We start from the raw sequence: 23,827 nt of genomic DNA on the forward strand, positions 1-23,827 counted from the left end.
GAGGGAGGAGGAGGGGAAAAGGGAGACGGGGAGGGAAATGGGAGGCGGGGAGGAGGCAGAATTTTTTTTTCAATAAAAAATTATATTTAAAAAAAAGAATTACAGGCCATACCTCTGATGATAAATTGAACAAATAATATTTTTAATAGATGGAAAAACATACATTATATTTGCTATAATCATACCTAATACTTATGAACTTATATTTTGCTAACTTCTATCAAAAAATTACTCAACTGTTTTCTTGCAATATTCCATAATATCTTTTTTAAATATTTATTTATTTATTATGCATACAATATTCTGTCTGTGTGTATGTCTGCAGGCCAGAAGAGGGCACCAGACCTCATTACAGATGGTTGTGAGCCACCATGTGGTTGCCGGGAATTGAACTCAGGACCTTTGGAAGAGCAGGCAATGTTCCTAACCACTGAGCCATCTCTCCAGCCCATTCCATAATATCTTATAAGACCAATTATTTTAGACTATAGGTTTTTTTTTATTTGCTTAATACATCAATCGTACCTTCTTTAAACTGTCTATTTCAGATTCTTGTTTTTCATTTAAGGTGGAAAGTCTTTTGTTTAACTGTATTGCTTCTTGTACTGTAACATAAAAGATATCAGAAACAGATTATATAAATAAAACAGTCCTAATGCAATGTATAATTCTAACTTAATTTAATTTCCATTAAACTGCCATTTGCTATTACTAGTATCAGGTAAGTTTAATTTACTAATAATAAGGAAGCCCACTAAATATTCCCTACTGAATATACAAACTTAGATAAAATATCAACCTACCATTTTGTTCTAACTTTACATGATTTTCTCTCACCAATTCAAACTGATTTGTTATTTTAACATAGTATTTTTCAATTTCATTCAGTTGCTTGTGATAATCTTCTTTAGCTAGATGGTGTAAATGGGCCTTTTGTTCCTATTTTCAAGAAAAAATTTGAAGTTATACATAAAATAAACATACACATACATTTACAACAACTTCTGATAGTTGCCCACTGATTTTCATAAGCAAGTCATGTTACATGTATGTATAAAGATACAATGATGATACATAATTTTCAAAATCGAATGACAAGGAGTCAGACAGATAACTCAGTAGGCAAAGGCACTTGCCACAAAGCCCGATGAAGTGAGTCCAGGCCCTGGGAACCACATGGTGGGAAGAAAGAACCAGCCTCACAAGTTCTCCTCTGACCCAAGTGAGCGCGTGCTCCACCACACCCCATCCTCACACATGAAGCAGGAATGTAATAAAAAATGGAAATATAGGGACCAAGAACAATACTTTGCAATGGTAGAAAGACAATATAACATCATAGAAAATATACTAAAATTGGAGACATAATTGGTAAAATTTGAGTCCTACTGAGAAGGATTAATACTACAAATTAATACAAATTTATATCCATTTAGGTCACTACTATTATCAGTTACTAAGCAACAGAAAATAATGAACCATATTTAAATACCATTAATTTCTCACAAGAGAATTACACTAATTCTTACCAGATATGCAAAAATATAACCCAGTTTAACTGGAATCTAATGGAACATTTTCAAATTAAGGACATTTTCACTTTCAATCCATACTAATGTAGTCTTTAATAGTACACTATTACATATTAATTTATGATACCACAACAGTCTCCTTAGCCTTTTAGCTAAAAAGCAGTAAGTAGACAGTCAAAAATCTATAAAAGTTAATAACTTGTTAGTGAAAAATACAACGAAGTCTGGAGATTCCTTTCACAGGCACTCCTTATCCGTAGAACTCCATATATATTAAACTGTAATATATTTGGTCCAAAAATCCTTGGCCTGGTGCCAAAGTGAAATCCAAGGAAAAGAAATTTCATTGATTTGCATGATAAAATTCTGCTTTTCAGATACTCCAGACTATTCACTGGTCATGATAAATAAATACTATTAAGACTTATAAATTCCATGGACACTTTTAGCTCTCTGGGCCATATATTGACATTTGAACCTGTGGGCACAAGGCATGCACACTGTGCACAGACACAAATATATACAGATCAACGATATAAACTGAGACATTTTATTCTGAAAGAAAACGTACTGTCACTCTGAATTTTATCAAAACTTTTAACACTGAAATTTTGAAAGAAGACATCTTTCTTCTTTTCTTTCCTTAAAGGAAAGTAATATACAAAGAGAAGCCAAACATGACTTAAAGGGCACTGGACAAGGTTTTACTAAATTAAGCAGACAGTAGTGTACAGTCATAATGGTCATTTGTAACTTTAAGTACACTATCGGCTGCTTGGTTCACTATATACAATAGGATTTTCCTCAGTGATCAAGTTGTAGAATGGCTAAATTGATGTTCCAAATTTACTTTTCAGTGTATTTTGTTGCATTATTATTGGTAATGATCATGACTTTTCCAAGGTGAGATAGACAGAAAAGTATTTTGATCTGTGATGTGTTAGTTTCTGTAGGGACATATCTCCACCTTTACAATCCACCTTTACAGGAAAGTCAGTTTCTTGAACTCCCTGTAGACTGGCATTTGTTAGGAGTTAAATGTTCACCTCTATGGAGTCATGGACATCTTTAAAATTTCTCAATACTATTTTTTTATTCCATCTTTACGTGGCTTTTTATTTTTAATTTTTATTTATTTATTTATTTATTAAAGATTTCTGTCTCTTCCCCACCGCCGCCTCCCCTTTCCCTCCCCCTCCCCCAATCAAGTCCCCCTCCCTCGTCAGCCCAAAATGCAATCAGGGTTCTCTGCCCTGTGGGAAGTCCAAGGACCACCCACCTCCATCCAGGTCTAGTAAGGTGAGCATCCACGAAACTGCCTAGGCTCCCACGAAACCAATAGGTCCAGTAGAATCAAAAACCCGTTGCCGTTGTTCTTGAGGTCTCAGTAGTCCTCCTTGTCCGCTATGTTCAGCGAGACCAGTTTTGACCCAGGCTTTTTCAGACCCAGGCCAGCTGGCCTTGGTGAGTTCCTGATAGAACATCCCCATTGTCTCAGTGTATGGGTGCACCCCTCGCGGTCCTGAGTTCCTTGCTTGTGCTCTCTCTCCTTCTGCTCCTGATTTGGACCTTGAGATTTCAGTCCGGTGCTCCAATGTGGGTCTCTGTCTCTGTCTCCTTTCATCGCCTGATGAAGTTTAATATTCAGGAGGATGCCTATATGATTTTCTTTGGGTTCTCCTTCTTATTTAGCTTCTCTAAGAACCCGAATTATAGGTTCAATGTCCTTTATTTATGGCTAGAAACCAAATATGAGTGAGAACATCCCATGTTCCTCTTTTTGGGTCTGGCTTACCTCACTCAGGATGGTGTTTTCTATTTCCATCCATTTGCCTGCAAACTTCAAGAAGTCCTTGTTTTTTACTGCTGAGTAGTACTCTAATATGTATATATTCCATACTTTCTTCATCCATTCTTCAATTGAAGGGCATCTAGGTTGTTTCCAGGTTCTGGCTATTACAAACAATGCTGCTATAAACATAGTAGAGCATATACTTTTGTTGTGTGATAAGGCCTCTCTTGGGTATATTCCCAAGAGTGGTATTGCTGGGTCCATGGGTAGGTTGATCCCAAATTTCCTGAGAAACCTCCACACTGCTTTCCAGAGTGGTTGCACAAGTTTGCATTCCCACCAGCAATGGATGAGTGTACCCCTTTCTCCACAACCTCTCCAGCAAAGGCTATCATTGGTGTTTTTGATTTTCGCCATTCTGACAGGTGTAAGATGGTATCTTAAAGTTGTCTTGATTTGCATTTCCCTGATCGCTAAGGAAGTTGAGCATGACCTTAGGTGTCTTTTGGCCATTTGAACTTCTTCTGTTGAGAGATCTCTGTTCAACTCAGTGCCCCATTTTATAATTGGGTTGATTAGCCTTTTACGGTCTAGTTTCTTGAGTTCTTTATATATTTTGGAGATCAGACCTTTGTCAGTTGTGGGGTTGGTGAAGATCTTCTCCCAGTCAGTGGGTTGCCTTTCTGTCTTAGCGACAGTGTCCTTTGCTTTACAGAAGCTTCTCAGTCTCAGGAGGTCCCATTTATTCAATGAGGCCCTTACTGTCTGTGCTGCTGGGGTTATACGTAGGAAGTGGTCTCCTGTGCCCACGTGTTGTAGAGTACTTCCCACTTTCTCTTCAATCAGGTTCAGTGTGTTTGGACTGATATTGAGGTCTTTCACCCACTTGGACTTGAGTTTTGTGCATGGTGATAGATATGGGTCTATTTTCATTCTTCTACAGATTGACATCCAGTTTTGCCAGCACAATTTGTTGAAGATGCTCTCTTTTTTCCATTGTATACTTTTAGCTCCTTTATCGAAAATCAGGTGTTCATATGTTTGTGGGTTAAAGTCAGGGTCTTCTATTCGATTCCATTGGTCGACTTCTCTGTTTTTATGCCAATACCAAGCTGTTTTCAATACTGTAGCTCTGTAATAGAGTTTGAAGTCAGGGATGGTAATGCCTCCAGACGTTCCTTTATTGTATAAGATTGTTTTGGCTATCCTGGGTTTTTTGTTTTTCCATATAAAGTTGATTATTGTCTTCTCCAGATCTGTGAAGAATTTTGATGGGATTTTGATGGGGATTGCATTGAATCTATAGATTGCTTTTGGTAGAATTGCCATTTTTACTATGTTGATCCTCCCAATCCAAGAGCAAGGGAGATCCTTCCATTTTCTGGTGTCCTCTTCTATTTCTTTCTTCAAAGACTTGAAGTTCTTGTCAAATAGATCTTTCACTTCCTTGGTCAGGGTTACCCCAAGATATTTTATGCTCTTTGTGGCTATCGTGAAAGGTGATGCTTCTGTGATTTCCCTCTCTGTTTCCTTATCCTTAGTGTATAGGAAGGCAACTGATTTTTTGGAGTTGATCTTGTATCCAGCCACGCTACTAAAGGTGTTTATCAGCTGTAGGAGTTCTTTGGTAGAATTTTTGGGGTCGCTTATGTATACTATCATGTCATCTGCAAATAACGAAAGCTTAACTTCTTCCTTTCCAATACGAATCCCCTTGATCCCCTTATGTTGTCTTATTGCTATTGCTAGAACTTCAAGCACTATATTGAAGAGGTATGGAGAGAGTGGACATCCTTGTCTTGTTCCTGATTTTAGTGGGATGGCTTTGAGTTTTTCTCCATTTAATTTAATGTTAGCTGTCGGTTTGCTGTAGATAGCTTTTATTATATTTAGGTATGACCCTTGTATCCCTATTCTCTCCAAGACCTTTATCATAAAGGGGTGTTGAATTTTGTCGAATGCTTTTTCCGCATCTAATGAAATGATCATATGGTTTTTTTCTTTCAGTCTATTTATATGGTGGATTACATTGATAGATTTGCGTATGTTGAACCAGCCCTGCATCTCTGGGATGAAGCCTACTTGATCATAATGGATAATTTTTCTGATGTGTTCTTGAATTCGGTTTGCCAGTATTTTATTGAGAATTTTTGCGTCGATATTCATGAGTGAGATAGGCCTGTAATTCTCTTTCTTGGTTGGGTCTTTGTGTGGTTTTGGTATCAGGGTAACTGTAGCTTCATAAAAGGAATTTGGCAATGACTTTTCTGTTTCTATATTGTGAAATACGTTAAGGAGTATAGGTATTAGCTCTTCTTGGAAGTTCTGGTAGAATTCTGCGTTGAACCCATCTGGTCCTGGGCTTTTTTTGGAAGGGAGATTTTTGATAACAGTTTCTAGTTCTTCGCGACTAACAGGTCTATTTAGATCATTCACCTGGTCTTGGTTTAGCTTTGGTATATGGTACTTATCTAAAAAAATGTCCATTTCTTTTGCATTTTCCAGTTTTGTGGCATACAGGCTTTTATAGTAAGATCTAATGATTCTCTGGATTTCCTCTGTGTCTGTGGTTATGTCCCCCCTTTCATTTCTGATTTTATTTATTTGCGTGTTCTCTCTCTGTTGTTTAGTTAGTTTGGATAGGGGTTTGTCGATCTTGTTGATTTTCTCCAAGAACCAACTTTTTGTTTCATTGATTCTTTGGACTGTTTTCTGTGTTTCTATTTTGTTGATTTCTGCCCTCAGTTTGATTATTTCCAGTCTTCTACTCCTTCTGGGCACCTCTGCTTCTTTTTTTTCTAAAGCTTTCAGGTGTGCCATTAAGTCCCCAATGTATGCTTTCTCTGTTTTCTTTAAGTGGGCACTTAGTGCTATGAACTTTCCTCTTAGCACTGCTTTCATCGTGTCCCATAGGTTTGAGTATGTTGTCTCTTTATTTTCATTAAATTCAAGGAAGACTTTAATTTCTTTCTTAATTTCTTCCTTGACCCAGGTGTGGTTCAGTAGTTGACTGTTCAGTTTCCATGAGTTTGTCGGCTTTCTGGGGGTAGCATAGTTGTTGCCATCTAACTTTAATCCGTGGTGATCTGATAAGACACAGGTGGACACTGATATTCTTTTGTATCTGTGGAGGTTTCCTTTGTTTCCGAGTATATGGTCAATTTTTGAGAAGGTTCCATGAGCTGCAGAGAAGAAGGTATATTCTTTCCTATTTGGGTGGAGTGTTCTGTAGATGTCTGTTAAGTCCATTTGCTTCATTACCTCCAATAATTCTCTTAATTCTCTATTAGGTTTCTGTCTGATTGACCTGTCCATTGGAGAGAGAGGTGTGTTGAAGTCTCCTACTATTAGTGTGTGTGGTTTTATGTCTGCCTTGAGTTTTAGAAATATTTCTTTTACATAAGTGGGTGCTTTTATATTAGGGGCATAGATATTCAGGATTGAGATGTCATCCTGATGAATTGTTCCTGTTATGAGTATAAAGTGTCCATCTCGATCTCTTCTGATTGATTTTAGTTTGAAGTCAGTTTTGTTGGAAATTAGTATGGCCACACCTGCTTTTTTGTTAGGACCATTTGCTTGAAAGACCTTTTCCCAACCTTTTACTCTGAGTAGATGCCTGTCTTTGTGGTTGAGATGTGTTTCTTGCAAACAGCAGAATGTTGGATCCTGTTTTCGTATCCAATCCCTTAGCCTGTGCCTTTTTATAGGTGAATTGAGACCATTAATATTAAGTGATATTAGTGACCAGTGGTTGTTTACTCCGGTTATTCTTACTGTTTTCGGTAGTAGAGTTTGTGTGTGTCCCTTCTTTGAGTTGTACTGGTGAAGGTTCGCTAGATTCCTGAGTTATTGTAGTCAGTGTTGGCAATGTTGGATTCCTTGGGTTGCGATTTTCCTTCTATTACTTTCTGTAGCGCTGGATTTGTGGCTACGTATTGTTTAAATTTGTTCTTATCCTGGAATGTCTTGTTTTCTCCATTGATAGTGAATACTAGCTTGGCTGGGTATAGAAGTTTGGGTTTGCATCCATGGTCTCTTAGTTTTTGAAGAACCTCTATCCAGGACCTTCTGGCTTTCATGGTTTCCATAGAGAAGTCAGGTGTAAGTCTGATCGGTTTACCTTTATAAGTTACTTGGCCTTTTTCCTTTGCAGCTCTTAATATTCTTTCTTTAACCTGTATATTTTGTGTTTTGATTATTATATGGCGAGGGGATGCTTTTCTTTGATCCAGTCTGTTTGGTGTTCTGTATGCTTCTTGGATATTCAAAGGAATATCTTTCTTTATGTTGGGAAAGTTTTCTTCCATAATTTTGTTAAATATATTTTCTGGGCCTTTGAGCTGTAATTCTTCCCCTTCTTCTATTCCTATTATTCTCAGGTTTGGTCTTTTTATTGTGTCCCATATTTCCTGAATGTTTTGTGATGAGAATTTGTTGGCTTTGCTGTTTTCTTTGATCAGTGCGTTTATTTTCTCTATGGTGTCTTCAGAATCTGAGATTCTTTCTTCTATTTCTTGTATTCTATTGATTATGCTTGTTTCTGTAGGCTCTGCTCGTTGACCTAGATTTTCCGTATCCAGCTGGTCCCCAGTTTGTGCTTTCTTCCTTGCTTCCATTTCAGTTTTCAATTCTTGAACTGTTTCCATTACCTGTTTGTTCGTTTTTTCTTGGTTTCCCAGGGTCTCATGTACGTATTTACTCAATTCTTCAAACTTTTTGTTATACTTCTCATCCATTTCTATAAAGGTGTTTTTTACATATTGTTTAAGGGACTCTATTGCTTTCATAAAGTCGATTTTTTCCACTTCTTCTGTGTTAGGGTGTTCAAGTCCTTCTGTTGTAAGATCATTGGGTTCTGGTGCTTTCATGTTGTTTTTCAGCTTATTGGGAGAATTTTTGCCTTGGCGCCTGCCCATCTCCTCCTATTGACGATCTCTAATTGGTCTTTTAAAACCAGATCAGGTTTCCCTGCTGGCCAGAGGCTCCTCTTGCAAAATTCCCTCGTTCTGTTTCCTGGCTCCTGCCAGGGGCCAAGATCCCTCTCACCCCTCAGACGGGTCTTCAGGAAAAGAACCAGGTTCCCTGTTTGCCAGGGACCTCGCCAACCAAAGGCCTACCTCTTTGATTTAATTGTCCTGGGGCGATCTGCTCTTGGTGTTGCACTGGTCCCTGTCGCCTGCGTTGTCTGCCACTGTGTCAGTACCCGCCGGTCCCGGCCGCTGCGCCAGCTATGTCGCCCGCCGTGCGTGTCCAGTTCCGGCCGCCACTGCCGTGCCCTCAATACTATTTTTAAGTAATTCATTTTAGGATACTCTGCTGTTCTACAAGTTCTGTCTGGACAATATTAGAATGTCTATCCTGTGTCCTGACTATTTGCCATATTGCTAAATAGTATAGAAGATAATGTTCTACTTTCATAAAATAAAAATAACATTGAATAAAGAAAGTGTCGTGAGAATTATATAAGAATAGAATAATAAATTAAAAATTATATGGCATATATAGTTTAAAAATATGGTTTTTAACTTTTATATAAGAATAGTGCCCATGAATGGGCAAAAAAATATCAATATATCAATATATAAGATAATTTTAATGAAAACTGATACAATGCTTTCAACTGTCAGGAAAAAATATAATTTATCATTCATATACTAACAAAAAACTTGGAGATATTTCTGTGGTTTTTTTTAAAGATTATGAGTATCTGTTTAATGAAATTTTAAACTGGAATAAAGTAAAATACATTTTACGTGGCCTTTGATCCTTCACTGTAGCCTTATCTCCCAGATCAAAGGGCACATTATTCAATTTCTCTATATTTTGTGTAAAACCACTGTAGCGTTGAGGATGACTTTCAGCACAAATGTCATGGTACTTACAGCTAAAGTGGAATATAGTTTTTCAGCTTCTTAATTAAAATCACAGTTTAAAATAGTCTGACAATATCATCTTTATTCTCTCCAGTTGAATAGCAACAGAATTTTCACATCTTCTATTCAATCAAGCCTAACAATCTTCCTATTATTTTTAACACCTCAAATAATTTCAAAAAGCAAAATATTTAAAATGGTATTCAATGTTACAGCAACAGTCTCTATTTCTTATCTATGTGATAGCCAAAATATAGCCAAAAATTAATTGTACTTGCTTTACAGTCTATTCCAAAGAATGAGATTGTAATAGCATAAGCCCACCCAAGAAGCCTTCTGAAGATTTAAGTAGATATAGTGAGAATTCTGTTTAATTAAAACCATAAAAAAACTCAATAACAACAGCAACAAAAATCTCTTCCTTAAATATGAGGGAGAGTATTAAAAAGTAAGTATTTTATGAAATGTTATTCTGTAAAGTAAATATTAATTTTATATGCATAGAAATAAAAAGCAAATACTTACCTGAACAATAACAAGTACCATACCATAAATTATCATGAATGTAGAAGAACAAAGGATGAACATTGCCACATATTTTATTTATTTGTAATATGTAAGCATTAAGAAATCTGGCCGGGCAGTGGTGGTGCACACCTTTAATCCCAGCACTCTGGAGACAGAGGCAGGCAGATCTCTGTGAGTTTGGGGCCAGCCTAGTCTACAAGAACTAGTCCCAGGACAGGAAGCACAGCTACACAGAGAAACCCTGTCTCAAAAAAAAATCTACAAATAAATTTGCAAAATTGATCTAAGTTATAATGACTTTGAAATTGTGGCAGGCCTTTAAACTGTAACAATACACAGTATCAATTTTCTAGAATTTTTTTTTTTTACTAAAAGTCACAGTTATATTACAGTATTACTATGGATCTTGTGTTCTAATCCAAGTGGTAAAAATATATATTATGCAATTTTCTTACCATCTCACTCACTTTCTTCTGTAAAGAATATTGAGAAACCTTGAAAAGAGAAGGAAAATCTATTAGAATTCTTTACTTTAAATTCCTTCTGACATCAAAACTGCATGCTACCAAATGTGGCATTTATCTATTACAACTTTTAGTGATTTTTTTTTCAAATTTTTATAGTAACTCTCTTCCTTACAACACTAGTATATTCAAGGCAGTACAGTGTCTTATGCCTATAATCCTAGCACTTGGAAGGAAGGGGTTACATAGTTGAGATCCTGTCTTTAAAAACACATTTATTGCCTTTGTTCACAATATATTTACAGGAACACTATCACTACATCTGTTCCTGGGATACTGCTTGAATAAGACAGATCCCTGGCCATAAGAGTGTATTTTCTGGTCCAGTAATAGTAGACAGACAGTGAGTGGTAAGAACTATACCATGTTAAAGAATGGTAACTTCAAGAAACTGCGTCTGGTAGAGTTTGATACTTCACACTAGTGTTTGGTGAAGGACATATTAAAGAACAAAAAAACATAGGAATAAAAATTATTTTAAGTAAAATAAAAAATCTCACGACCTTCCGTAAGTACTGACTACTTTAGTGCTTCTGGTTTTAGTGAATTGCACTTTAAAGGAGAGCTAGAGGGATATGACGGCAAAAGATGTCCCAGTCTGTAGGACTCTTAGAAATTGCAATGGCTATATAAAATATAGTAGCCCAATGTTTAACTTCACCAATTTACCTAATCCCTCTCATGTTTATAGGCTTACCTAGTTTTCAGCTTTTTAACAATGTGAATTATTCTGAAATGTGCTTATATTTGAATTTTGTAGTTAGTCATTTCAGCAGAACAAATTTCAAAAAGTAGAATTTCTAAGGTTTGTTCTTTTAAAAAAAATTACAAAGTTACTTTTAATACTTTGGACTAGGAAGGAAAGAGTACAGCTCCTCACTCTCAGGAGTGGTCCAGAGAAAGAGAAGCTACCTGAGGGAAGGAAGCACCAACGGGACTAGCTGCCGACTCGGGCAAAGGGAATGCCATCAGTGCTGCCACCTGTGATCACTACAGAGCAAAGCAGGTGTATGGTGAGCCTGGTGCCAGGCACACAGGTGAAGGGCTCAGAACTGCTGGGGTCCCAGGTCTTTCTCATTTGCTTCTGCTGCAAGATCTCCAAATCCCCGGGGCTAGTAGCGGATGGTCATTCTGATTCTCTGCTTTCAGACAGAGACAGAAGCCCTTCATCTCTGGGCCTTCCCTTAACAGAATGTCGCTCCGCTTTTTCATATTTTTCTTGCAGGCCTGGATACATTTTTGTTTTTGAAAATTGTCACTTAGTCCTCCAGAATAGCTGACCAGGCTAAACTCTAACCAGCCATGTATGAATTCTCATTTTCTTCAATAACTTAGATTTGTTAAACTTTAAGAAAAGAAAATAACTGTTTCACATTCACTATGAAACAAATGCCTTAGCTAGCTGCCATAACCTCAACAGAATACTTATGTGTATGTCACTTCTTCAGTAAATACTGAGTGCTTGGACCCTGTAAGGAAAGTCCATAAATGCAGGTACTGGGGGTAACAACAGTGGACCCAGGAAATGCTTGCCCACTTTTATTCTGAGGAAGATAAGCCATAAGCAATGTACTTAAGTTAAACTACGTTGTAAGAGTTAAAGAAAAACAATCAAAAAATGTAATTTCATTGCATGGTCGGTAAAGACCCTCCGGAGTCAGCAACTTGTGATTAAAGTCTTAAGAAAGAAGGAAGAAAATTTCAACAAGTTCACAGCCCTTAACACAGTCAATAACCTTATTTTGTATCTTTGTTTCAATGAACTAGAATGCTCATGTGGAAAGAAGGAAGTAAATGGGAAAAATAAACAAAAACGACTTCAGAAATGGCAGAATGCAATCATTGTTAACCTTGTAATTTGTGGTAGGAGTTAGATTTTTGCAAATTCATTAAAAAGCTTCAAGCAAATATGCTGATTGCTGTTATAAAGAATTGCTCTGATTTAAGTTAGTTCAAAGAGTGAACAGAGACAAGGCTGGGAACATATTTTATTGAAACCAGTCAGCCATTTAAACAAATAGTGGAAACATACACTTATTTTGTATGACATTATGACATGATGCTGTCATCTGCAAAGTTACTGCTTGAGAACTGTGTAAATTACACTAAAACTGCATAATGTTTAAAACTCATTATATATATATTAAACTATCAAGGAAGTAAAAATTTTTAAGTTATCATAAAAAGATAATATAAAATAATCAAAAGTATATGTATCTGTTTCTGAATAGAGTTGAAACCCAAACTAAGTATAAATATAATAAATATTATATAAATAAAATGTGGCATATAAAAGATTGAAAATTTCTCATGTATATATAAAGCGGTCCACTTTCACCTGGATAATTAGCACATTTAAATCCTTAGCCCAGACTGGAATACCAGGATGCAACTGCCTAAACACAGTACCTATGAAAACATAAAACCAGTCTTCAACTCTACTAACTGACAGATAGGACCTCATAAAACTAAAACGTTTCTCCACAGCAAAAGAAACAATTAACTGAATTAAGAGACAACCTACAGAATGAGAGAAAATCTTTGAGATTAATATCTAGTCTATAAAAAGAATTCAAAAAATTAAATAGCAAAAAGTCAAATAACCCACTCAATAAATGTGCTAATAAAATTAACAAAAGTTATCAAAAGATAAAGTACAAATATTAAAAAATGTCCACTCTTGCTAGTTATCAGAAAACACAAATTAAGTGTATATCATCCCACCCAGTCAGAATGACAATCAATCAGAAAACAAGTAATTCCAAGCTTGGTGATGTACACCTTTAATCCAAATACTCAGAAGACAGGGGGAAACAGATCTCTGTGAGTTCAAGACCACCACCTGGTCTACATAGCAAGTTCCAACCTAGTCAGGGTTACACAATGAGACCCTGTCTCAAAAAATAAAAAAGTTCCCAAGGATGTACACAAACAGGAACTTTCACATGCTATTGATGTGAATGCAGACTGGCCCAGATACTATGGAAGTCAGCATCTCCCATAGGGCCCAGCACATCAACATATGACAGCGATGCTTACACACCAATGTTTACTGCAGCAATCCCATAACAGCTAAGTATGGAATGAATCCAGGTATCCACTAACAGAGGACTGGGTAAATAAATATGGTATATAATAAACATGGAATTTTTAGCTAAAAATAAAAAATAAATTATGTGGTTTACAGGAAAATAGGCACAATTAGAGATGATCATATTAAGTAAACTAAAATAAGTCTCAGAAAGACAAATATACGTTTTCTCTCATTTGTGGTTCATAGGTTTTACATAGATACATAAAATCATGTGTATATATGACATGAAAGTAGATGTGGAACTAGGGGAACAAGAATGAATAACAGGGAAGGGAGGTATGGGTAAGATGGGCTAGTACATGTATATTTGTATGAAAAATATCCTTATGTAGCCCAGTAGTATGTGCAATAAATATTGTCAGTGAGCTATTCCTAATTGCAAAGACATTCAGTATACCAACACAAAAAACTTTGTTTTTAACTAAAACTTGTTCAAAAATAAAAGTTATCCCATGAAAAACTAAAACCCTAAACATGCATTATAAAGCATTCCCTGCATGTGTACACAACCAGGGGATAATCACTAACATTTTGAGATTCAGGAAAAAAAGGAAGTATCCTAAATGAGTTCTGTAGAAAAGTTACATGACATAGTTTCAGCAGAAAATGTACTTCCTGTGAAGAGGGACTAGCAAGTTAAAATTTATGAACCACATCAAACACAAAGACCTCCAAGGGGAAACTCAGCAGGCAGACACTGCAAACAGGAAGACTTGACCATCAATAATTAGAGATAAGAGATAAAAATCTCAAAGATATAAAATTATTTTATATGATTAAAGACATAAAAGACAAAGTAAAAAGCATGGAAAAAGTATAAGACGCTATAAAAAAAAAAGGCAGGTTTGAAAGTGTACCAAATTGAACTTCCATAAAACAGAAATGCAGTTATAAAATAAAAAAACTTAATGGACAAGTTATATGACAAATAAAACAGTTGAAAAATTAGTGAACTAGAAGATAAATGTAAAGAAACAACATGAAACACAGCAAGCTCACAGAGATAAGAGAGAGTGTGAGAGTACGAAGACACGTAAGGCACACTGAGAAGATGCAAAATGTATCTCCTTCGAAAATGGAAAGGAGAAAAGATGAAGATTATTGGGGAAGGTGAAACTTGAAGTCATCACAGTTTAAAAGGTCAAATGTATTAATTTCACATCACAAAAATATATACCTTGAATTATATAAAATTAGAAGGATGGTAAAAATTTGGGTGATAAGAATTATTCTGACTGCACTTAGAGAGCTGTAGGTCTCTTTTTCAAGATTTTAAAAACATATATGCAGTTTCATAGCAAAACTGAGAGAAAAGTACAAATATCCCATAGACCCCCTGCTCTCCTCACACAAGAGCAACCTCCCTATTAACACCTCCCTCCCTCCTCCCTCTCCTCCTCTCCCACACACAAATTATGTGCCTGTTACAATTAGTGAGCCTACAATGACACATTATCACTCCAAGTCCACAGATTACAATAGGGTTCACTCTTGAACAGTTTATGTGTCTGGATGAGTGGGTAATGTGCCCAGCACTACAGCACCATACACCGTGTTTCACTATTAACATGCTTCTGTCTCTTTTTTACTCTTTTCCTCTGCTTTTTAACAAAGAATGTTGAATTTTGTAAGAAACAGCCAAATTGTCTCCACAGCTTTTCTGTGATCTAGATTTTTGTTATTTCAATTTTAAAGCACAGTGTTACTTTTGACACTTTACTTTACAATTCATAGCATATGATGTGGAACATCTTTTTATATGAGCACATGTCATCTGTCTGTGTATCTTTGGTAAGGTGTGTGTTAGATCTACAGCATATTTTTTATTTGAGTTGTTTGTTTTCCTCTTACTAGGTTTAAGAGGAAACTGAATGTGATGGAGAGCAGTCTGCATCAGGAGAGCCTTCTGTGAATACTGTCTTCTCATCTGGAGCTTGTCTTTCACTATGTTGAAAGTCTTTTTGAAACGCAGAAACTTTTCATTTCCATGAAGCCCAGTTTACCAGTCACTGCATGGATCATTCCTTTGGTCTCATGCCTCAAAAGCCAATGCCAAACCCTCCTAGATTTTTTCCTACATTGTGTTCTAGAATTGCTATAGTTTTGGTCTCTGATCCATTTTTTTTTTATTTATTAAAGATTTCTTCCTCCTCCCCGCCACCGTCTCCCATTTCCCTCCCCCCCCCCCAATCAAGTCCCCCTCCCTCGTCAGCCCAAAAAGCAACCANNNNGTCAGCCCAAAGAGCAATCAGGGTTCCCTGCCCTGTGGGAAGTCCAAGGACCACCCACCTCCATCCAGGTCTAATAAGATGAGCATCCAAACTGCCTAGGCTCCCACAAAGCCAGTACGTGCAGTAGGATCAAAAACCCATTGCCATTGTTCTTGAGTTCTCAGTAGTCCTCATTGTCTGCTATGTTCAGCGAGACCAGTTTTATCCCAGGCTTTTTCAGACCCAGGCCAGCAGGCCTTGGTGAGTTCCTGATAGAACATCCCCATTGTCTCAGTGTGTGGGTGCACCCCTCGCGGTCCTGAGTTCCTTGCTTGTGCTCTCTCTCCATCTGCTCCTGATTTGGACCTTGAGATATCAGTCCTGTGTTCCAATGTGGGTCTCTGTCTGTCTCCTTTCATCGCCTGATGAAGGTTAATATTCAGGAGGATGCCTATATGTTTTTCTTTGGGTTCACCTTCTTATTTAGCTTCTCTAGTCTGATCCATTTTGTTATTTTGTGTCAACTGTGTCTGTGTTTAGAGTCAGTTTTTCACAATGCCAAGTTGTTCCAGTATCATTCATTTATCACCAAGACCTTTTGTGTTACATGTCCTCTGTCCTCCTGATGAAAACATCATTCAAATGGCTAAGACCTATTCACGGATCAAAACATACACATAGTCACAGCTCCAAGAATTCTGTTCTCTTTCATCAAAGTGATTGGGTGAGACTTAAGACCATCAAACTTCAATAGTAAAAAGAGCAAATTATTAAATATGCCTTCAGATCTGCAAGTCATTAGTATCCTAGAGTCTATAAGAACAGTATGCAGTTAGTGAGAAAATAATGAGAGAGAGCTATAGAGGTCATCTATCGCCATAGTTCCTACCCAGGACTATCACATTCTACCCATCTTCCTCTTCATGCTTCTGGACAGTCAATAAAACTGACTCTTCGGGTTCACTCCTTTTATACCAAGTAGATAGTGGACATACTTTATTACTCTATAGAAGTGATCTTGTTTGGGAAATAATAATATAGTTCAACTTCTTCATTTTACTTAAAAGAAACCTGAAGTTCAAGAAAAGTGTGTCTTGCCACATTATACAATAAGCCATTAATCCACAGAAACATCAGCAAAGTTATCTAGCCATTTAGACATACTGTTTTGTTAAGGAAAGTCTCTCATTTGAAATCAACTGGGTACCATGATTATACAGAAAGGAAAAATTCAAATATCTATCACAACAAAAATATTTTCTCTGTTTCTTTCTTTTTTGGAGTGTATGGTTTTCTGTTTCTATTTGTTTTGGAATTCGGTAGTTAGAAGCCCTTAACTATGAGTTCCACAATGAAAGTTGCTATCCAGTTATTCTTGGTAGCCAGCACCTGGTAAAGTATTACATTATTAAAGGACAAGAGAGGAAGAAAACTAAGTAACCAGGAAGTAGAGGAGGCAGGGGAGGGGCTCTGTGTTAAAAGGTCTTTGTCAGGTGGGTTTGTGTCAGATCTGTATCTGAACAGGAGCTTTACCTGAGCTTCTTCAAGTTGAGGTGGGGGATATGGGACTCACAGTGACCCTTCACTGTTCTACTCTGTTCAAGCATTGTTTGACAGATCAGATATTGTGTAGTATGTGACCTGTACTATGTCACCAGCAAGACAAAACATGTCCTTAAAACTATTCAAGGGTCAGCCGTATGAAAGAATTTATTTTGCTTTCAAAATACTCATGATTCAAATAATTAGATGCTGTATATATGACAGCAACTGAAACAATCTAAAAAGAATAAATTACACTGGCCAGTCCAAGTCTGCTTTTGCACTGGCATTACCTTTAGAACCTCATCCTTTAGGGATGCATCCAGGAAAAGCTGGATAATCTCTGGTTCCTTAATGGGCAGGGAGAACAGGTAGAGCTTCTCCAGGGACGTGACCTTCACGTCCTTAACTAGGTGACACAGTCTGGAGATGAGGAGCCACTCCTCTTTGGCTTTACCCCCACAAGCCCCATGGCCTCAACCATGGCCATGGCCTTGACAACAATCATGGCTCCTAAAACTGCTGCTGAATCCCCCATGGAAGCAGTTGTGGCCTCATAATCTCCTCCTGGCTTTCCCACTGCATCGGCCATTTGGTGTTTTGAGGAGAAAAGAAAGAAGAGGAAAAGAGAAGGAGGAGAAGAAAGAGGAAGAGGAGAAGGAAAAGGAAAAGAAGGAAAGTTAATGTGATATTAAATGGACTTACAACAAATCTCCACTATGTAAGTGGTGAGAAATAATGTGGGGAGGGGCAAAATATGTATCTGTACGTACACCACAGGCTGGCATGCCAAAGATGATCTTTGTGAACCTGAAAGTTTATGCTGTCTTTGACTTGTGAGATTTCAAAACATACTAGCAGTATATTTAGGGATCTTGGCGCATCTGCCCTGAGTTGACATGGGCTCTGACTGTCATACTGCTCCACATGGAGTCTCCTCTCCTAGTTAAACTAGGGTCTCTACAGTTCCCTTTGTGGACTGTATCCAACAGCAGCCCATGCCTCTTGTCATCTCCCTAATCCTTTCACCAACCTTTCTTTAGCCTGGGAAGGGCATCTCCCTACTCCACTGGGGAGGAATTGGAGAGGAGAGATGTGGCCCAAGGCTCCTCTTCCGTAAATTTTCCGATTTTACCCCTGGTCAAAGTGATGTTGCGGTCTCTTTTGCTGATGGTACTCTAAGGCAGATTTTCAAACTCAGCACTGCTGATGTATTAGGCCTGACAATTCTTTGTTCTCAATGGCTGCCTTGTGCTTTGTGTTGGAGGGTGAGGTAGCATCCCTGGTCTTGCCTGCTAGATGGTAGCAGCATCTACTGTCCACAGAATTCTCTAGGCCAGTGGGTTCTCAGCCTGTGAGTCTCAACTTCTTTGATATAAACCTCTATCTCCAAAAATATTTACATTAGGATTCATAACAGTAGCAAATTTATACTTATGAAGTAACAACAAAAATAATTTTATGGTTGGAGGGTCAGCACAACATGAGGAACTGTATTAAAGGGTCGCAGCATTAGGAAGGTAGAGAACCACTGCCCTAGGTACTGCAAGATGTTCCCTGGGGAGCAAATGGTCAGCTAAGAAACCTTGCCTGTGAGGGCTCCTCAGTTCTTCCTAGATTTTTGGAAACAGGGATCAAGTCTTTAGCCGTATGTGGGTTCATATAAAATCCCATCTTGTAAGCAGGACACTGTCAAAGCAATTACAAACTCAGCAGTTGTGCACTAGCACTAGATTAGAGTCAGACTCTCCCAACAATCAGTTATGGGGCAAAGGGATGGACTCACTGGGACCTACCATACACTGCTGATCTGCTGGCAACTGACAGATTATAGGGGGGGGGGGACAATATCCAAGTGGGTAACCATTGGTGAGTTCACCAGGCTCTGATGGTCAGTTCAAAACTCAGGTTGACATAATCAGTCCTCACCAAACTCTGTGGGACACTAAACAAAAACAAAACTAGCAAACAGGAAAACAAGTTTACTGCAGGGTGTTGGTTGGGATAAGAAAAAAAATAAGAAAGGGTAGGAGAGAACAGGACCAGAATATATATATATAAAGTTGAAAGAACAAAACTTACTAATTAAAAAGAAGAATGAACTAGAGTAAATTTTAGTTAAAATTTCCAGTGATGATAAAGAAATACAGGCAAGAAAAAAGTAGTCCACAGAAGAACAAAAACAAAGTCTTAAAATTACTGACTCATACTCAATAATCATGTCATATCTCACCTTTTATTTCTCTGAGCAATGTTTTATATTTTTCAATCAGAAAACTTCACCCCTAATATTTTAAGCATTTTCTAAGAACAAAGACTTTGTTCTATACAACCCCAATACCAATTACACCCAGAGAAATAGTAACAATAATTTTTAGAGTCTAACAAATAGTTCTATCCAGATCTCCCCACTGAAACCTTATTCTTTGTATGGACATGTCTTTCCTTGGTGCAGGATCCAATCAAGGACCATGTATTGCATATAGTTTCTCTCTAAGCAAAAGTATTTTGCCTTTGCTGTTTTTTATGACAGTGAATTTTTTTTCTGTTTTGATACAAGGTATGTATGTAGCTCAAGATGACCTCAAACTCATAAGCCTCCTGTCTCAGCCTTTTAAGTGCCAAAACTACAGGGGTGTGCCACTACTACTTAACATTGACAGATTTTAATATCCCAAGTCAGCTGTTTAATGGGATACTCCAAATTATAACTGAATATCTTCTGTATTTTCTATGAGACTGAGAACAATTTAAGGGCAAAAGCTATAATTTCTTAGCCTTTATATTTGCAGAAAATAAGGAATTCACATGTTGCAATTATTTAGTTAATGCTAGAATCTTTGTTCTGTTTTTGAGACAGTCTCTCATTGTTTCTACAGTGTTCGATTGGTATAAGCTTGTAAAAAATTACACAGATAAAGGTATGTGCTCCTTATGTCACAGTGACACTGAACCCAAGGAATCATCATCAGCAATTTTACATTTGATCTTCTTATTTGTTCTCTGTAAGCAATGCTATCTATATGGTAATACTTTGAAATCATAAAAACATTTTCTGCAGTAATATTTCCATTTTGACTTAATTTTAGTTTTGTAGGCTCAAGGCAGAAATCTTTCCTCTTTTATGCTCACCGCAGTATCCACCCCACTAAGAAAAGTGTTTGGCACACAGCAGACTTTCTGTGCACATGTACTGAATAAATTACCAGTATGAGACTAAACAATTTAAGGGCAAAGGCTATCATTTCTCAGTCTTTAACTCTGCAAAAAATCAGGACTTCACATGTGTAGAGTAAAAGGGCCAGTCAAAGAAACAACCTGACTTGACACAAAAACTAGTTAAAGAAACATACTTTGGCCCTAAAACCAGAGTCAAGGAGACACTCTGCCCCTGAACTGAGGTCTTCTGCCTCAGCATGAAAATCAACCAATCCTTGAGCAGACGAACAAGTCAATCATTGATAACAAAATCCAGTCAATCTCTAAACTTGTCCAAACTCTGGGATTGAAATCCCACCAATTCCCACCCAGAAAATCTTCACCCTGGAAAAACTCCACCCCTAAGAAGCCCTATATAAGCCTGTACTGACAAGTTGGGAGCTGCCTACTTCCACTGAGGCAGAGGCAGCCACTGTCCTGAATTTCTCCCTCCCATACACCTCTTGAATGAGTTTTGGTTGAAGACCTTCTTTCCCCAGACTGAAGTGGGGCAGAGAAGTAACAACTTTTCAACTTTTGCCAGAACAGAAGAAAACTGCTATATTTCTGCTGGAGGAGGGCATCCCCCTTAGCAGAGTGAAGCAAAGTAACAACTTTCACCAGAGCACAGACAACAGGCATTTCTGAGGGGAAAATCCCCTAGCAGAGGCTAGGAGAGCTGGGCTGTAACAGCTCCTTTGGACAACTACTTTCCTGTGGGGAAACCATCCCCCACCAGAACAAACATCCAGAATACCTTTCTCTTCAGAGTTGTAGGTATGGCCTGGCTTCCGACTACTTTTCCTTTCAGAGTTGTAATACTTGTACCATGCAGCAAATATTCAGTTAAGGCCAGAATTTTTGTTTTTTTTTTTTTGTTTGTTTGTTTGTTTGTTTGTTTGTTTTTTTGAAAGAGGGTCTCTCCCTTATGTAGCCACAGCTATCCTAAAACTCACTATGTAGGCTGGCCTTTAACTCAGAGATCTGCCTTTCTCTGTCTCCCAAGTGCTAGAATACTTATTAACTTTTAAGGGCCACAGATAAATTGTAACATATAAGCCTTACTTGTTTTCCTCATACATGTAATGTTAAAACCTATAGCTATTTACCTATGGTGGTTTGAATAAGAATAGGCCTCGCAGACTCAAATGCTTAGTCACTAGGGGTGGCACTATTTGAAAATGATTAAGAGGTGTGGCCTTGTTAGAGTAGTTGTGGCTTTGTTAGAGGAAGCATGTCACTGGGAGTGGGCTTTTCAAAAGCCCAAGCCAGACCAGTCTCACTCTACCTTTGTATCAGAATGCAGAACTCCCAGTTCCTTCTCTAACATCATGTCTGCTTGTGTGTTACCATGCTCTCCACCATGATAATAATGGACTAACTTCTAATACTATAAGCAAATCTCCAATTAAATGATTTCATTTATAAGAGCTGCCTTGATCATGGTGTCTCTTCACAGCAATAAAACAGTAAGTCACCTATATTGCAGTAACAAACAATGAAGGCTACTTTAATATACATATACTATATGTATATGTGTATTCTACTTAATATCTGTATATACATACTATTTAATATTTATCAAACAAAAATTGAAATTTCAAACTATGGTACACAAGCAAAAGTATTATATAAATTATAATGTAATAAAAACTATTACTATCTTTGTTAGCCATGCTGCATTGTCGATTGTGATGGGTGGGTCACTGAGTCTAGGGGTTGTAACCCACCCTGCAATCAGTTACTCCAGGGTCACGGAGGGGTGCTATCTGGAAGAGAAATGGGCTAGGAAAGAAGAAGAAGGCCATGCTAAGTTTGTCATGGCCTCCCTTTATTAGGGACGAGTTACAGTTTATATAGGGTAAGGAATGGGGGGGGGCCACAGGGGCCTGGACTCTTGTCACGTGGTCCAGGTCACGTAGGCCAGGAGGTTACGTTCGGTAAGGTAGGCCAAGAAGTCACGAGTTGCCACACCTAGTTCCCTGGATAGCTGGAATGTGAGGCAGGTTCCCCTAACAGATAACAGCTAATTGGGTGTGGGGCAGGTTTTGTCAATAGAACAATTCTTAACATAATTATGGGTGTGGGGTTCCCTGCAGACTCCCCAGGGTGATGGTTCCTGTAATGATTTTTAGGGGGGAAATGGCTCCTCACACTGCATGGTATTTCATTGACGCATGCTAATAGAAAACTGATTTTTAAACTGTAAGTTACTTTACCTGCAGTGTTTTTAATGTTTCTTTCAATCCTTCAATTTCTTTTTCTTTGATTTCTTTAGCAAGTTTGTATTTTCCCTTTAAGGAAAAAAAAAGTCACACTCCAATATTTTATTTTTAGCATAAATATAAAAGGAGAAAATAGAACTCAAGAACCAAAACCTGTATTTTAAACCTAATATTTCACAGACTTTAAACAAACATCTACATGACAAAGTATACTTATAACAGCCTTTAAACATCAAACACTGCAATAACCTTTATATAATTATAATTATCATAAAATAAAATGGTTTACCTATAACTCAATTTATAAGAACACTTTTAAGCAAACTTATAGGCACTATATAATTATTAAATTCTTACATAGAACATACAATCATCTCTCAGAATTTACAAGGAACTGAGTCTAAGAGTCCCTCTATAAATTCCAAAATCTAAGGATGCTCATAACCTACACACATTCTCTTATATACTTCAAATTATCACTAGATTAGTTATAATACTTAAAACAATATAAATTATATATAAATAGTTGTTGTAAGACACTGGTTATGAAATGATGTTGTGAATAAAATCTATGTATCCAGCACAGAAGCAATTTTTCTTAACTAGTATTTTTAATTAGTGTCGTTAAACCATGCATACAAAACTGTAGATGCAGAGGGGCAAATATATTCTAATTAATAAGACATAGGTGCATCTATATTACGAGTATAAAGATAAGGGAGAATTTTCCTTAAAAGTCTCTTGCTTAAGAGTATGTGTATAAATTAATATTGTAAATTCTATCTATGTCCATTGGCATACTTAACATAATCCATGTTAATTGTCAGCATTAGAAAATATTTAGTGCGAGGTAAGTTTCTTGATTTGTTAGAAATCATGTCTCTTCTCTAAATTAGCTGGCAACCAGATACAAATCATCTCAAGAGTTTATACTGAAAGCAGTTGCTCACACTGGAAAGGCACTAGAGCGGTGGTTCTCAGCCTTACTAATTCTGTGACCCTTTAGTACAGATCCTCATGTTGTGGTGACCCCCAACCATAAAACTGTTTTCATTGTTACTTCATTACTGTAATTTTGCTACTGTTGTAAATCGCAGTGTAAACATCTGATATGCAGGATATCTGATATGTGACCCCCGAAAGAGGCCATGACCCACATGTTGAGAACCACTGCACTAGAGCATGGGATGACCGTAGAAGGAAGCACTCTGGCAGAAGGAAGCACAATTCCTTTGGCAGCTGAAGAAGCCTGAATTCTAGTCCCAGTTTTACCATGTAAAGTCATCCCATCTGTTGAGCCTGAATA

At 37.4% G+C, this 23,827-nt stretch overlaps 1 protein-coding gene across 1 annotated transcript in view; it reads right to left on the reverse strand.

The window, feature by feature from the left end:
* The window catches only part of Ccdc73 (coiled-coil domain containing 73), a 140,016-nt gene that overhangs the window by 71,528 nt on the left and 44,661 nt on the right, over positions 1 to 23,827 (reverse strand). The window contains exons 6-9 of the mRNA XM_050146980.1: positions 22,516 to 22,590; positions 10,184 to 10,222; positions 804 to 939; positions 526 to 605 (exon numbers count right to left, since the gene is read on the reverse strand). Of these exons, the coding sequence (XP_050002937.1) occupies positions 526 to 605; positions 804 to 939; positions 10,184 to 10,222; positions 22,516 to 22,590 (330 nt within the window). The remainder of the gene's footprint in view (positions 1 to 525; positions 606 to 803; positions 940 to 10,183; positions 10,223 to 22,515; positions 22,591 to 23,827) is intronic.

The sequence above is a fragment of the Alexandromys fortis genome, unplaced genomic scaffold (genome assembly GCF_014885135.2).
Source record: "Alexandromys fortis isolate MF-2015 unplaced genomic scaffold, M_Fortis_MF-2015_v1.1 scaffold_12, whole genome shotgun sequence".
In the NCBI taxonomy this organism is placed as follows: Eukaryota; Metazoa; Chordata; class Mammalia; order Rodentia; family Cricetidae; genus Alexandromys; species Alexandromys fortis.